We start from the raw sequence: 14,901 nt of genomic DNA, 5'->3' as shown, positions 1-14,901 counted from the left end.
CTTTCTCATCGCTCTGCTTGTTCTTGTGGCTTGTCTCTTCCTGGCTCCGCTCATTTACTTTGGTCCTCCCATCGTCGAATTCTCTCTTCCTGCTCATTCTCTGTCCCCGTTGTTACCCGACCGCTGGGTGGATGCGTGTGGAGGCTTTGCAGCCGTGATTTGTCTAGAGGTACCGAGTTTCATAGGGGATAGCTGGGTACAGACGCACACACACACACACACACACACACACACACACACACACACACACACACACACACACACACACACACACACACACACACACACACACACACACACACACACACACACACACACACACACACAAGACTGGTGTGGTAAAGTTGATGGCAGTGTTGGCAAAAGCCATTTCCCCACATTCTAAACCTTTTCTCCCGCCTCGCAATTTTTTTGTGTTTGGTTTTGCCTGCATGCATGCAAGCAAAAATCGCCAGCCAACGTTCGAACTTGCGTGGCGAATAGTGGCGAATCATTCACTGATCCCCATTGTTGCTGCTCCTTGCTTGCTTGCTTTTTGCTTGCTTTCTTCTGGGTTGTGTCGCATTTCGTCAGCCTCGCCCTGCTTGTGTGCTTTGCGGCCAACAAACCGTTGCACGACGCAAGTTTTGGCTCGACCACAGCAACGGATCAGTGCGAGGTTAAGGTCACATGCCTGCTTGGCGCTTGGCGGAGTTTGCTTTCTTGCTTGCTTCTTGCTTCTTGCTTTCTTGCTTCATCGTTTTGGTGGCTGCGTTTGCTCCCAACATCAGTCAGCCAAATCAACCCAGCCTCACCCCTCACCCACAGCAGCCATCTGCCCTTCTTGCCGCCCTCATTCTCCTGCTGCTGCCTGACTTCCCAACCAACCAACCAACCAGCCAAGCCCGTCAGCGAAGACTTCCTCTGCCCTTACCTGCCTGCGACTAGCTGATCATCAACGATGATGTCTCGTGCCTTGTTCTTGGCTGCGCTGCTCTGCGGCGTGGCTTCTGTCGCCCTTGCAGTGAGTTTCCATGTTGTACATCCAAGCCACCGTCACCGTGATCACGCTGGCCTTGTATGCTTGTATGCGCAACGCTGTCGCTCCATGATGAACAACCCTTTGGTCTCTCGCTGTTTGCCCACCACATACACACACACTCTCTCTCTCTCACACACACACCTGCTCTCTCACATGCGCTCTCTAATGTGCCTCCCCTCTCCTCTCTCTCTCACACGTGTGCTCTCTCTCTCTCTCTCTCGCTCTGTCTCTCTCGCACGCTGCACCATGTGCTTAGAACACCGCCCCAGCAGGGATCAACACTGGTGCAGAGATTGATGCCCAGACTTTCATCGACAGCCTCGGCCTGGTGAGTGCTTGGTCGTGAACCCCGTCAACCAACCACAGTGGAAGTCTGTGTGGGAGCGGAGGAGATACATGCTATCTGTTGTCTCCCACTTCATCCATCCTCACCACCAACCACACACGCACACGCACACGCACACGCACGCACACGGTGAAGACTGTGGACACATGCGCAACCCTGACAGCTGCATCTGAGGGCTACTACTTTGAGAAGGGGTTTGAGACTGGCCTGTCCCGTTCTCGCTGCGACATTGGTGAGCGCAGCTGCGAAGAGAAGAAAGGCGGTGCTGTTGTGTATCACTTGAATGCATGCTAGGTATCATGTCAGCATCGTCAGCAGTGTGCTGCTGTGCCCGATGCCTTTTCATTCAACTCATTGACAAACTGCACTGGCCACAACACCACACCAGGCGGCACATGCATGTGCAAGAAGTTTGACCTCTGCGACAACGGCGGTACGTCGCATACATGCATGTATGTGTGTGTGTGTGTGTGTTTGTTCGTAGGGCTGGGAGTGGCTCCCTCAGCGCTCTGTCGGAGTTGCATGCACGCACACAATACCGCACGTTCATTTTGCTTCTCGTCGTCTTTGCCGTACGTCCTGTAGACTGCTTCAAGGTCTATCCTTGCAACACCACCAGCGGCGAACCTGACAGCAACTGTCTCGCCGTCACCAACTGCACGCAGACTGTCTTCGAGACAATCATGGAGGTGTGTGTCTGTGTGTGTGTGTGTGTGTGTGTGTGTGTGAGAGAGAGAGAGAGAGTGTGTGTGTGTGTGTGTGTGTGTGTCCTGGCTGATTACAACGTGATGGCGTGATTTCTTCGCTCACTCGCAACACCACATCATTCCCATCGTCCCTTCCAGGTTGAGGTTGACTGCAACCGCCAGAACTTGACGGACAAGGACGAGGCAGAGGTCGATTTCTTTGGTTTCCGCTGGAAGCAAGCGCTCGAGGAGGACTGTGGTATTGGCCGGGTACGTCTCTTCCGCAACCCCTTTTTGTCTCGAGACTTATGGGCCCTTTACTGCACATCATATGCCGATGAGGCAGCTGCATGTGTGTGTGTGTGTGTGTGTGTGTGCGGACGCCCTTTGTTTGCTGCATGTGTGCCGGCAGATGTTGTACCTTTCGTCTGTATGACTTGCGCTCTTCGTACTCACCTCTGCTGGCTTGGCGTCACCGTCGTGCCAATTTCTTCATTTGCAGGTTTGCCGCTACAACGGCGATACCTCCGAAACCCTCGACATTGTTGCATACAACCGCTTCCGCACCAACACGTTGAACCCGGCTCATGTTGACACGATTGATGTGTGCGCACAGACAGCCAACTTCCGGTTCAACTTCTGCACCGTCATTTCCGCGAGCGTGTATGAACCCACAACGACGACCACAACGACTACGACCACAACGACTACCACCACCACGACAACCACTACCACGACAACCACTACCACAACTACTACCACGACCACAACGACCACCACCACTACTACGACCACGACTACCACGACTACCACCACCACAACTACCACTACACTTCCTGACTGCGATTATGACTGCAACGAGGAGACCTTCGCTTGCGTTGGCGACGTGAGTGGATCGTGCGTGTTATTGCTCCCGTGCTGACTCGACCTTAGCAAACGTGTAATTGGGACACTTGCTTGTCCACTCGGTTTCACACATGCTCACGCTAACGCTACGTGTCCTCGTGGGTTCTGGCTTGCCCCTTTGCTTGCTTACTTTGGTGTTTCTGCTTCGTGCATCTGTGTCTGTCTGTCTGTCTGTGTGTGTGTGTGTGTGTGTCTGTGTGTGTGTATGTGTGTGTGTACGCACGTGTACGTACGTACGTTTCCACAACAGGACGTGTTCAGCCCATCTGTGGACGATTTCTCCAGCTGCGTTGCCGATCAGGGGCGCCACAACTTCACTGCCCTGATTGACTTTGGCATCTGCCTCGCCGACTGCGACGACCTCACGCCCAACGCAAACTCCACCCGCGCCGAAGCCCGCTCCTACTTCTTCTGCATGTGAGTGCTGAACGTGCGTGGAATGTAATGAAATGCACACGTGTGCGTGTGGGGGGGGGTTGGGGTGCAATGTAAGGTCAATTGCGTTTGGGCATGCAATGCAGCACCACTCCATTTTGTGTGTGTGTGTGTGTGTGTGTGTGTGTATTCTTGGGTTGTTCTCACGCCATATGCACACATGCGCATCTACCTTGCATTCTTTCCTCTTTGTTCGGCAAACGCAGCACGAACTGTGCTTTCTCCACGACCAGCAACGACTGCGACGTCGTGTACACGTCCACAACCATGGCACCGACGACCACAACCACGTTTACGACGCCGACGACCACAACGACGACCACGACCTCAACCTCCTCCAGCAACATCATTGCCTAACCAGCGGCTACGCCTGCCTGTTGTCCAATTTCTCGCTTTGTCACTTCCATGTGGATCTGTGGATGGGCACAACTTGTCGCTGAGTGTAGCACACGGCCCGTTCACCAGACAACAATGCCTCGACCACCTTCCGACCTTGTCATCCTTTGCTTTGGGTTTTCTGTGTGCTTTGTTTTGTTTCCTACCGAAACCTCGCCCCCCCCCCCCACCTCCTGCTGCTCCCTTGCTCATCCCTCCTCCCCAGTCCGATTTCGTTGTCCATTCCCCTCGTCATGTCAATGAAGCCACTGCGTGCTGCTGCCATACACTCTGTTCGTTGACGCTCGCCGTCCCCGCCATTTCCATCCTGCAATTGTGACACCACATCACCATCGACTTGCGTGCCTCGTCTTGCGTACATTGCTGTTCCGTGTGTCATTGAAAACACAGAAAGCGAGCGAGTGATGATGTGGTGATGTGCCAGATGTGATGACAACGAACAGGGATCAACAACAACAACAACATCATCATCAACAACAACAACAAACAACAGCAAACAACAAACGAATAACGGCAAAGATGAGGATGCAAAACAACCGTGTTGCTGTGGTGTTGGCAGTTGTGGTGGCAGCTATCAGCGCTCCATGGCAGTGCACGGCAACGTCTGTTGCTGAGCTGTGTACGCCACGCCGCTTCTTCGCTTACGCTGCTCACGGGGACACCAATTCCTTGGACACCTGCATCAACTGTGCGTAGGCAAAGAGCTGAGGGGGGCGGGGGGCTGGCGGGGATGGCGCACAGAGAGAGAGAGACAGACAGACAGACGAAGTGTGTGTGTGTGTGTGTGTGTGTGTGTGTGTGTGTGTGTGTGTGTGTGTGTGTGTGTGTGTGTGTGTGTGTGTGTGTGTGTGTGTGTGAGTGTGTGAGTGTGTGTGCTGTTGTTGTGCGACATGACATGACAGCGGCCAGGCAACAGTCGATGCCAGACAGCGAGCTGGGCATCACATAGTCACATCACGCCTGCCGCCATCTCGTGGTTACCACACTCACACACGCACGACGCATGCATGCAGATGATTCTAGTCTGGTGGACCAGCAAGATGCCGTGGGATGCAGCCCATTGATTGCCGCAGCGTTCAATGGCCACGAGCACGCCGCGCTCACCCTCTATCGGCGAGGTACTGCAGATGCAGCAAGAGCACCACGCACACCGTGCGCGCGTGTGTCTTTCATTTACCAACGTGCATGCACGCATTCTGGTCTGAGCTCTGCGCAGCGCCTTCACCACACACACACACACACATACACACACACATACACACACACGCACACACACAATACACACACACACAGCCTCACTGTCGCATGTGCACTTTGTCTGTCACTCCAACCACACTCTCACACACACGCACACATGCACGCACACGCCCCACGCAGGTAGCCCAGTGGATGCAAGGTGTAACAACAACTACAACGCAGTCGCATATGCTCGCTTGAACAGCCACGACGCCATTGCTGCGGTACGTTCAGCCCTGCGGTCTTGCTACCCCTCTGCCGATCAAACACTCGAGTGTCGTGAAGGGGGGGGGGCTTGGCTTGCCTGCAAGGACAGTGTGTTTGCTTGCTTGCTTGTGGCTTGTTGAGAACGCATCTTGACACGGAGAGCATGTCCCTCCTGCATGCATGCGTGCGATTGCCTGCAGGCACTGATCCGATTTGGGGCGGCGGATATGCGCATTCCAGAACACCTCGCACCGTGTTCACCAGAAGAATGGAGCGTGGCTGTTCGCTCCGGCAATATGAACAAAGCAGAAGAGTAAGCGAGGGCATCTGGGAAACCCGTGTGCCTTCGTGACTGACTCTGCATCTATCGCTTGATTGATGAGTGCCTTTCGACCCGATTCACAGACAGGTGTACACAACATGAATGTTCTCGCGTGGCCTGTGCGGTGACAGATGTGTTCTGGCGGGGTTTGATGTGAACCGGCCACTGGACGCCGGCTGTCCCGCCATCGTCTCTGCTGGTGTGTGTGTGTGTGTGTGTGTGTGTGTGTGTGTGCGTGTGTGTGTGTGTGTGTGTGTGTGTGTGTGTGTGTGTGTGTGTGTGTGTGTGTGTGTGTGTCCTTGCCAATGTTACGCGTTCTGCTTGACAGCTTGGACCGCAATCCATCACACTCAATCACTCAATCACGCACGCACGCACGCGCCTTGGCAGCCATCAATGGAAACGCGGACGCGGTGCAGTATCTGGCTGCGCGTGGCGCACATGCTGATGGCGCATGCTCTGATGGAAGCACACCGCTCATGCACGCCGCTCGCCGAGGCGATGTGGCCATGGTCAAGGTGTGTTGGAAATATGCACACACACACACACACACGGTTACATGCGCACACACGTATACATGCAGACACACGCACGCAAGCGTGCGCTCCTGCAATATTGAGAATGCATAAGCTTGGCCTTTCCATGCGTTAATTTCCCGTTGCATTGTATCGCTCTGTTGCTAGGTGCTCACGGCTGTTGGCGCTGATATTGAAGCGGAGACACCAGCAAACAAGTGGACTGCACTCACATTCGCCACAACCAATGGTCAAATCGAGGTATTTGTTGTACATGCACACATCTGCTCTGCACGCACATGCACACGTGCTCATCAACATGCCAATGCGCCTTACACCGCCCTTTGCCTTCCTGCCTCAACCGTTGCAGGTAGCCAAGTATCTTCATCGCCTTGACATGGACTTTGGTACAAGTGATTGTGTGTGTGTGTGTGGGGGTGTGGGTGTGGGTGTGGGTGTGGGTGTGTGCGTGTGGGTGTGTTTTCTTGCTTTCTTTCATTTGCTTGGCCTTTCTGTTTCAGTCATGAGTTGGAGAGTGCGAATTGTTTGCATCTGTAGCAGCAGGGAATACCACGTGCACATGCGTCCCCGGTCAACGTGTGCGTTTCACTCGTGCCGTTCAGGTTCACGCCAAGGTTGAGACGTGCACCCTTGGACAACAAACTCTCACATGCTCTGTTGTGCAAATTGTGAATACCGGGGCGTTGCCTGCAGAGGAGCGTGAGTGGACGGGCACGCCGCTCATGTGGGCAGCCGCCATGGGCCAGGAGGACATGCTCCAGCACCTCCTCAAGTCAAGTGCGTTGCCAGAACAGCAATGTGCTGCAACTTGTTTTGCCTGCAGGCACTGTTGCGTATGTGGGCGCTGCTTCCTGCGTTGCTCTTTCGCCACTCTCCTATGCGTTGACACAAAACATAACACGTGACTTCCTTGTCCTCCTTCCCTCGTTTCCTTTCTTCCATTTAATTCTTCCCATCATTTGCGTGCGCGTGTGCGTGCAACACAGATCGCAAGTCGTGGAAGGCGTTGGAGACGCGCGATGAACACGGCCAGACAGCTGTGATGTGGGCTGCGCAGACAGGCCACTTGGGCTGCCTGATGCAACTGGTGCAAGCTGGTGCCACCCTGCAGGTCACAACACATGCTGGCTGGACCCCGCTCATGGCCGCAGCCTACGAAGGACACCACGGCATTGTCGAGTACCTCCTGGTCAGTCAGTGTGTGTGTGTGTGTGTGTGTGTGTGTGTGTGTGTGTGTGTGTGTGTGTGTGTGCCTTTGCATATGTGTCGATGTGAATGACTCACATTGTGCTGCCATGATTCATTTCAGCGTAACGGCGCCGACAAGGACGCGCGCGACAAAGGGGGATGGACCGCTATCATGTGGGCGATTGTTGGCAACAAGGTATCTCATCGTGCACATGGACCGCCCTTTTTTCGTGTGCGTGTGTGTTTGGTTCTTTTAAAGTGCTCTTTCACAAGCTCGTGTTCCTTCTGCCGCGCACTCATGCACGTGCTTGCGTGTGTTGTGGTTGCCAGCGAGAAATTATGCAACAGCTGCTTGACAGCGGGGCCTCTGTTGCACCAACAGTCCACGGCTGGTCGCCGATCCTGGTCGCGGCAGCCACAGGTGTGCACGTGTGCGCCGTGTGGCGTGACTGTCCTCGACTGTGTTGCGCGTGCGACTGATGACCATGTGGAGCAACAATGACGGAAAACATGCGGGCACTTGCCCGAACTCTCCCACTTACACGAGTGCCTTCTGCTCGCTTGACATGTTGCCTGCAGGCAACGAGCAGCTGTTCACGCTAATGATCCAGAATGGCCAGGACCTGATGTCGCATCTTGACAATGGGGCAACAGGCGAGGACATTGCACGCCAGCACGGCCACCATCGCCTCGCCGAACACCTCCGCCACATGTTCAACGCCCGCCGCAGATACACAGAGGGTGCGCACATAATTTGTGTGTGTGTGTGTGTGTGTGTGTGTGTGTGTGTGTGTGTGCTCTGTGTGTGTGTGTGTGTGTGTGTGTGTGTGTGTGTGTGTGTGTGTGTGTGTGTGTGTGCAAACATGTTTTTCGTCGTGCAATTTGCTGAGCCGTGTGCAAGTGTTGCTGATGAGCTGTTCCACTCTCTACTTGCATATCACACGCGCACCACTCACTCGTTCGATTTCTATTGCGCAAAACACATCATCAGGCGGCAACGAAGGCCACGATGAGCTCTGAAACGCAAACGCGGAGAGGAAGGACTGGCAATTATGACACTTCAGGTAGTGAGGCAGGCTGCCCATATGTACAGACAAAGAAGAGGAGAAGGGAGGGTGAAATAGGACCTGTGCTTGCGTGTACGTGTATGTGTGCGTGTCTGCGTGTGTGTGTGTGTGTGTCTGCGTGTGTGTGTGTGTGTGTGTGTGTGCGTGTGTGTGTGTGCGTGTGTGCGCGTGTGTGTGTCTGTGCGTGTCTGCGTGTGTGTGTGCGTGTGTGTGTCTGTGTGTGTCTGTGTGAATCGTGACGGGGGAACCACATCGACGCCGCTATTGTCAGCGTTGTGATTTCTTGCATACAGTTTTGCATCTGTTGCGTTCTCACGGTGCTTGCATTGCCTCTTGCTCCAGCATGGCCTTGATCTGACACAGCTCTGCTCGGACACAACAGCCACGGCAAACAAAACAAAAACCACATTGTGTGTTGGTGACGGTGGTGGTGTGAGATGATGGGCGTGGTACGAACCGGGGGTCAGTGGCGGCGACGCACTCCAGTAAATCCACATGCACACGCACTCGCGGTTAATGCCGCCAGCAGAATAGAGCCAAACATCACGCACACATACACACACGCACGCACGCACACACACACGCACGTACGTACGCACGTACGCACACACACACATGTACACACACACACACATGTACACACGCGCGCGCGCGCACCTGGGATGTCCTCACACCCGTCCAAGAGGAAAGGAAAGCGGCGCACGCACGCAATCTTGTCTTCCATGGTGAAGCTATCCGCTATTCCAAGCGCACCGGGCACCTGACGCGGCCGCTTGCCCGCAACGCGTCTGGACAGCACTTTGGTCACGGTCTGGAACATGGCGTCCATATCCAGGAAGGATGCCGTCTGCACACGTGGTTGGAGAAGACGCGTGCAAAGGAGAGACAAGAGGGAGGGGGAGCAAGACAGCAGGCATGGTGGAAGGGGTGGTGCTTGTGAGCGCAAGTGAATGAGGGTGTGCTTCAGGTGTGTGTGTATGTGCTTGAAGTGTGTGTGTGTGTATGTGCTTGAAGTGTGTGTGTGTGTGTGTGCGTGTGTGTGTGTGTGCTTGAAGTGTGTGTGTGTGTGTGTGTGTGTGTTCGAGTGTTCACGTTTGGAAGATCTGCTGGGCGACGGCTGCGGACACCCCGCGTTACGAAATGCGTACCGTCATGAGCTCGAGAAGAAACGGTGCGGAGAGCTTGTCGAACAACGCCTTGTCACCATCTTGGAGAGGGGCGAGCGCCTTGAGATAGTCTGCCTCGATGGTCGGCATGTCGTCACGACTGGTTGCATTCACGGGCTCGTCGCTCTGTACAGTGGTGGTGGTGGTGGTGGTGGTGGAGGCGAGTGCACGTACGTGAGACCACAGTGTGTGTGTGGGGGGGGGGGTGTTCAATGCCGCGTGCATTTGCCTCCGAGCACGTGAAGATGTGTGTGTGTGTGTGTTGGAAAACAGGTGATGCATTGTGTACCTCATGTAGACGGCACCATGCAAGGACCTGAGATCACAGCAAGCAAGTGAAAGGAGTTGGCGTGAGGTGCTGGGCCGATGAACGACGGGTTCATACCACTGGTCGTCGTCAGGACGAGGCTATGGTAGACGCTGACGTGGAGGCAAGTGGCAGACAACGGAAGAGTGCGGACAACAGAACAGTGTACTTTGTCAAAGGCGGCCGATGAAGTGGCTGGCAACGGGATGGGCTCTTCATCCTCCTCCGTTTCAATGTCGGGGTCATCTGCCCCAAGATCTGTTCGCAGCACAGGTTCATGAGCAATCCAACGTACACACAACGCAGGGCAGCACAGCACAGCAATGTCAAACCATGTTCACCAGAAGGACAACCACAAATGCACACATGCACACGCACGCAGGCACACACACACACACACACACACACACACACACACACACACAAGCATACACACACGCACACGCACACGCACACGCACGCACACACACACACACACACACACACAAGCATACACACACACACGCACACACAAGCATACACACACCTGTCAACATGCGGGCGATGGTGGGCATCATCATGGCGTGGCGGATGGGAACCCGCACGCGCCGGTCGTCCTTTGTCTGGAACGTGAGGTGGCGGCCGCGTTGCTGCTGTTGTTGCTGAGTTGCTGCATTGCCTTGCTGCTGTGTCCGTGTCCTGGCCGATGCTGGCGTGGAGATGGTGCTGAGCCGGGCACGTATGCCAGCACCAATGCTGAACAGCCGGCGCGACCTCATGCCACCGGCACTGTCATTACCACCACCAACACTGCTACCACCATCCCCAGTGTCACCGGCGCCCTGAGTGCCACGTACACTGCGGGCCTGGCGGGCACTCGACGCAGACGACGACGCAGACGAGGAAGAAGCAATCGTGGCTCTCCTCATCATCCTTGCTCAGCTTGTTGTTGGTGTTTGTGTGCTGTCATTTCCGCCTCTCTTCCTCTTCTTCCTCTTCCGCTTTTTGTGTTGTTGGCTTGTCAACCAATCTCATCAACCAACCAGGAAGCAACCAGCCGCACTTGAACCGCCAGACACACGAAGCACACCGCTCCGACCCACGCGATGGCGCTGTTCTTGAAGGTGAAGAGGGGGAAGAAGAGCATCTTCCTGGAGCCAAACGAGGGTGACAAGGTGCAGAAGGCCATTGATGTGATTGCAAGCGTGTTTGAGAAGGATTCCGACGACGTGGCGCTCGTGTATCAAGGCAAACAGCTTAACCCCGACAAAGTGCGCTCAGTTCGGTCGACTTGCTGTCTGTGAACGCGCGCGCGCGCGCGTGTGCGTGTGCGTGTGCGTGTGTGTGTGGGGGGGGTGTGCGTACCACTGCGTCTGCATTGCTCTTTCTGCGTCCTTCTGTGGTCTTGGTTGTATGCTGTGATACTGTGCACACGACATCGCACAACGTTGCTCGAACTGCTGTCACGTCCTTTTGTCTGCGCCAACACCACCATCACCACAACAACAAGTAGTGGTTTGATTGTTCCATTCCTTGCTCATCTTCGTTGCCTGCTTGTGTGTGGCCGCTGACTTGTCCAGACGTTCAAGGACCAGGCCGTGACGCACGCAAACTCGCAAATTGTGGAGCCCCTTCGTCTTCAGTACATCTTCCGTGGTGCGTACATGCTTCTCTGTGTGTGTGTGTGTGTCTGTGTGTCTGTGTGTGTGTGTGTGCGTGTGTGTGTTCGCGTCTGTGGTATACGTGTTGACGTGCTTGGCTCAACACAAGTACAATGATGCGTCGTTGCTGTGCAAGCGTGAGCACATTATTCACACCACCGTTCCTTCATTGTTGTTTGCTGTCTTCATCATCATCTTCTTCTTCGTCTTCTTCCTCGTCTTCTTCCTGCACCTCCTCCTTGTTCTTGTGTCGGTGGTATTCACACGCGCGCGCATGTTGCACAGAGGGCGGCCAGTGGCAGGAACCAGAGCCGGAGGAGGAGCCAGTGGAAGAGACATCGCAGGAGAACAGCACAGATCCGTCGCACGCATCAACCGCGCCGCATTTCCCTGCAGAGCTTGTCAAGCCACCCAACATGTAGTGACATGCACGTACGCTACTATTGCTGCGTGCACTCGCCTGTGTGTGTGCGTCTGTGTTTGTATTTGTGTGTGTGTGTGTGTTTGTGTTTGTGTTTGTGTGTGTGTGTGTTCATTGCGTGCACCATCCGTTTGCGCAGGTGCAACTTTTGTGTGCGTGTGTGTGTGTGTGTGTGTGTTTGAATTGGGAACGAGTTATTGGCGCGCTTGAGTGAGCTCCTCGCTGCTGATGCTGCCGTTAGTGTTGTTATTCTTGTTGTTGTTGTTGTTGTTGTTGTTGTTGTTGTTGTTGTTGTTGTTGTTGTTGTTGTTGTTGTTGTTGTTGTTGTTGTTGTTCTTGTTCTTGTTCTTGTTGTTGTTGTTGTTGTTGTTGTTGTTCATGTGTGCTGGTGGTTTCTTGTGCTGCACTCGACATCATGCCTTGTCGCGATGAATTGCGTGCACTTTGTCTGTGCGTGTGTGTATGAGTGCGTGTGTGTGTGCGTGTGTGTGAATGAGTGGGTGGGTGTGTTTGACGTGTGTGTTTGTGTTTCATCGCCACATTACATAACGAAAGGAGGCCTGCGCAGCGTACCAGCGAGCACGTGAGAGGAGAGGGTGCGGGCTGGCGACTGGCTGGAGAGAGTTGGAAGCGAAAGCATACATGCAAACGAGGAGGGAGGAAGTACAGTCGGGAAGAACCCACCACAAGAACAGACACACAACAGCCGGCACCGCCACCGCATTGCGACAGCATAAATTGCGTCATCACATCATCATTTCGTTGTGCGAGGTTTGTTGTTTTGCTGCGTTGGCTTCTTTGCTTCCTTTGCTTCTTCTGTAGGCGCTTTCTCACGCCACCCAGCAGCCAGACTCATCATCACCAACACCTCCCAGCAGCCAGCCCCACACCTTGTTTCTTCTTTTTGGTTTCGGTTTGGTTGTGTCCAATCTCACGGCGGCCATCGCACCCGCTTCCTTCCTCCCTCCAACCACAGAGATCTCAAACGCATCGTCATCGCATCGTCTCAGACGCTCGTTTTCCGCTCACCTGCAAGCAACCACGCCACATAAACCCAAACAAACCAACAACAACAACAACGAACAATCACCCAGGTGCGTATCGTGTATGTGTGCGTGTGTGTGCGTGTTTCATGAGAGGTGACTGTGCTGCGTCACTTGTGCCGTGTGTGTGTGTGTGTGTGTGTGTAGATGGGTGGACATGGCAGCAAGTGCCAACGCAGCAGTTTTGTCTTGACTGTGTTTTGCTTCCCATGTTGCGCTGTGGGCTTGCCTTCAACCATACACTTTTGTCTGTACATCTTTTATCACCCCACTCTCCCCCGTTATTCACACACACACACACACACATACACACACGCACGCACGTGAATGCCCGCGTGTGCATCCATGCCTGACGTCGCTGACATTCTGTGCTTTTGTTTTGCTATGCTTGTTTGGTGATCGATTGTGCCGCCTTTTTCAATCGCATCAAACGCGACATGCCACCCTCGCTGTCTCGTGTGCTCCGTGATGGGGTTTCACGCTCAGGCAAGGCCTCACCAGCCCATCTCAGCACAACACCGCGTCAGACAGCACCCGCCACCATGGGCACTAAGGCGTACGATTATCTCTTCAAGCTGCTCCTCATTGGCGAGAGCGGTGTCGGAAAGACCTGCGTCCTCTTCCGCTTCTCAGACGACGCGTTCAACGCCTCCTTCATCTCAACCATCGGTGTGTGTGTGTGTGTGTATGTGTGCGTGCGTGTGTGTGTGCTTGTCCATGTCTACGCTGGCGTGTGTACTTGTGTGTGTGTGTGTGTGTGTGCGTGTCTGCGCTTGCGTGCCTAATGTTTGTGGGTGGGTACATTGTACGCCTGTACATGCATGCAGGTATCGACTTCAAGATCCGCACGATTGAGCTCGACGACAAGAAGATCAAGCTGCAGATCTGGTGCGTGTGTATGCGAACATGCGTCAACCATTCGCAAGCGTCGCCATCACCGTGTCACCAACACTGTATGATCAGACCGTGCATATCTCATGCGAGGATTGCCTGCTTTTCCAATGCTGCGTTGCGTGATGTGCAGGGATACTGCAGGGCAAGAGCGGTTCCGCACAATCACAACCGCATACTACCGCGGCGCAATGGTGCGTTACCCACTGATGGCATTTGCTTTGGTCGAGGTGGAGATGATGATGATGTTGTTGTTGTTGTTGTTGTTGTTGTTGTTGTTGTTGTTGTTGTTGTTGTTGTTGTTGTTGTTGTTGTTGTTGTTGTTGTTGTTGTTGTTGTTGACCTTGTGCGTGCATAACCATCCCTCCTGCCCCGTGCACACACACACTCACATTCACACACTCGCACACTCACACACACACACTCACACACACACACACACATTCCCTCACTCACTCACATGGGCGCGTGGACACGCTTGCAGGGCATCATGATTGTGTATGACATTACGAACCCAAAGTCGTTTGACAACGTGAAGAACTGGATCAAGAACATTGAGGAGAATGCATCGGAGGATGTTGAGCTAATGCTGCTTGGCAACAAGTGCGACATGGAGGAAAGCCGCGCAGTCTCAAAGGAGCAGGGCGAGAAGGTGTGTGTGTGCGTGTGTGTGTGACTGCTTGTTTGTTTGTTTGCTTGCTTGCTTGCTCGTTTGTGTGGTTGTGTATGCATCGCAGATGACGTGCTGTGTGTACCAATGAATCGACACTGTGTGTTGCCGCTCCCGACCAACAACACGACGAAACACTTCTCACACTCCCCTCCCCTTTGGCTTGCAGCTTGCGAGCGATTACGGCATCCCATTCCTGGAGACGAGTGCAAAGGCGAACATCAACGTGGAGGAGGCCTTCTTCCAGCTCGCGCGAAACATCAAGAAGAAGATGGACAGCAAAGTGCGTGCACACATGCACACGGGCGGTTGTCGTTGGTGTTGGTTGTGTGTGTGTGTGTGTGTGTGTGTGTGTGTGTGTGTGTGTGTGTGTGTGTGTGTGTGTGTGTGTGTGTGTGTGTGCGGTTTTGTGTGGCT

At 54.1% G+C, this 14,901-nt stretch overlaps 5 protein-coding genes across 5 annotated transcripts in view; 4 read left to right on the top strand and 1 right to left on the bottom strand.

The window, feature by feature from the left end:
- Positions 1-687: 687 nt before the first annotated feature.
- PTSG_11010 (uncharacterized protein) lies at positions 688-3,964 on the top strand. Its single transcript, XM_004987877.1, has 9 exons — positions 688-1,003; positions 1,278-1,349; positions 1,503-1,599; positions 1,756-1,800; positions 1,953-2,056; positions 2,213-2,323; positions 2,556-2,939; positions 3,210-3,376; positions 3,601-3,964. The coding sequence occupies exons 1-9, from the start codon at positions 941-943 to the stop codon at positions 3,749-3,751; spliced, it is 1,194 nt and encodes a 397-aa protein (XP_004987934.1). The 5' UTR covers positions 688-940; the 3' UTR covers positions 3,752-3,964.
- Positions 3,965-4,259: 295 nt separating this feature from the next.
- Positions 4,260-8,847, top strand: PTSG_13132 (uncharacterized protein). The gene is made up of 15 exons (XM_004987876.1): positions 4,260-4,478; positions 4,804-4,908; positions 5,168-5,250; positions 5,434-5,546; positions 5,687-5,754; positions 5,946-6,073; positions 6,239-6,331; positions 6,441-6,477; positions 6,785-6,868; positions 7,078-7,280; positions 7,401-7,475; positions 7,610-7,700; positions 7,859-8,020; positions 8,271-8,343; positions 8,689-8,847. Exons 1-14 carry the CDS (start codon positions 4,310-4,312, stop codon positions 8,297-8,299), a joined length of 1,440 nt encoding a protein of 479 aa, XP_004987933.1. The 5' UTR covers positions 4,260-4,309; the 3' UTR covers positions 8,300-8,343; positions 8,689-8,847.
- PTSG_11007 (uncharacterized protein) lies at positions 8,659-10,804 on the bottom strand (the record flags this gene model as incomplete). The annotated part of the gene is made up of 6 exons (XM_004987875.1): positions 10,346-10,804; positions 9,989-10,077; positions 9,802-9,828; positions 9,495-9,638; positions 9,004-9,193; positions 8,659-8,711 (listed from the first exon to the last, which is right to left on the bottom strand). The coding sequence occupies exons 1-6, from the start codon at positions 10,728-10,730 to the stop codon at positions 8,659-8,661; spliced, it is 888 nt and encodes a 295-aa protein (XP_004987932.1). The 5' UTR covers positions 10,731-10,804.
- Positions 10,805-10,904: 100 nt separating this feature from the next.
- Positions 10,905-11,881, top strand: PTSG_11006 (uncharacterized protein; the record flags this gene model as incomplete). The annotated part of the gene is made up of 3 exons (XM_004987874.1): positions 10,905-11,069; positions 11,379-11,454; positions 11,745-11,881. 3 exons carry the CDS (start codon positions 10,905-10,907, stop codon positions 11,879-11,881), a joined length of 378 nt encoding a protein of 125 aa, XP_004987931.1.
- A 774-nt stretch (positions 11,882-12,655) lies between these two features.
- PTSG_11005 (small GTP binding protein RAB8) overlaps positions 12,656-14,901 on the top strand; it is a gene marked incomplete at its 3' end in the record, with an annotated part of 3,849 nt that continues 1,603 nt past the window's right edge. Inside the window, exons 1-6 of the mRNA XM_004987873.1 lie at positions 12,656-12,974; positions 13,410-13,592; positions 13,751-13,811; positions 13,948-14,008; positions 14,299-14,466; positions 14,654-14,767. Of these exons, the coding sequence (XP_004987930.1) occupies positions 13,466-13,592; positions 13,751-13,811; positions 13,948-14,008; positions 14,299-14,466; positions 14,654-14,767 (531 nt within the window). The 5' untranslated portion in view covers positions 12,656-12,974; positions 13,410-13,465. The remainder of the gene's footprint in view (positions 12,975-13,409; positions 13,593-13,750; positions 13,812-13,947; positions 14,009-14,298; positions 14,467-14,653; positions 14,768-14,901) is intronic.

This window comes from Salpingoeca rosetta, assembly GCF_000188695.1.
Source record: "Salpingoeca rosetta unplaced genomic scaffold supercont1.40, whole genome shotgun sequence".
Lineage (NCBI taxonomy): Eukaryota > Choanoflagellata > Craspedida > Salpingoecidae > Salpingoeca > Salpingoeca rosetta.
Note: the sequence above shows the minus strand (reverse complement) of the source record. Positions and strands in the feature narration are given on the sequence as shown.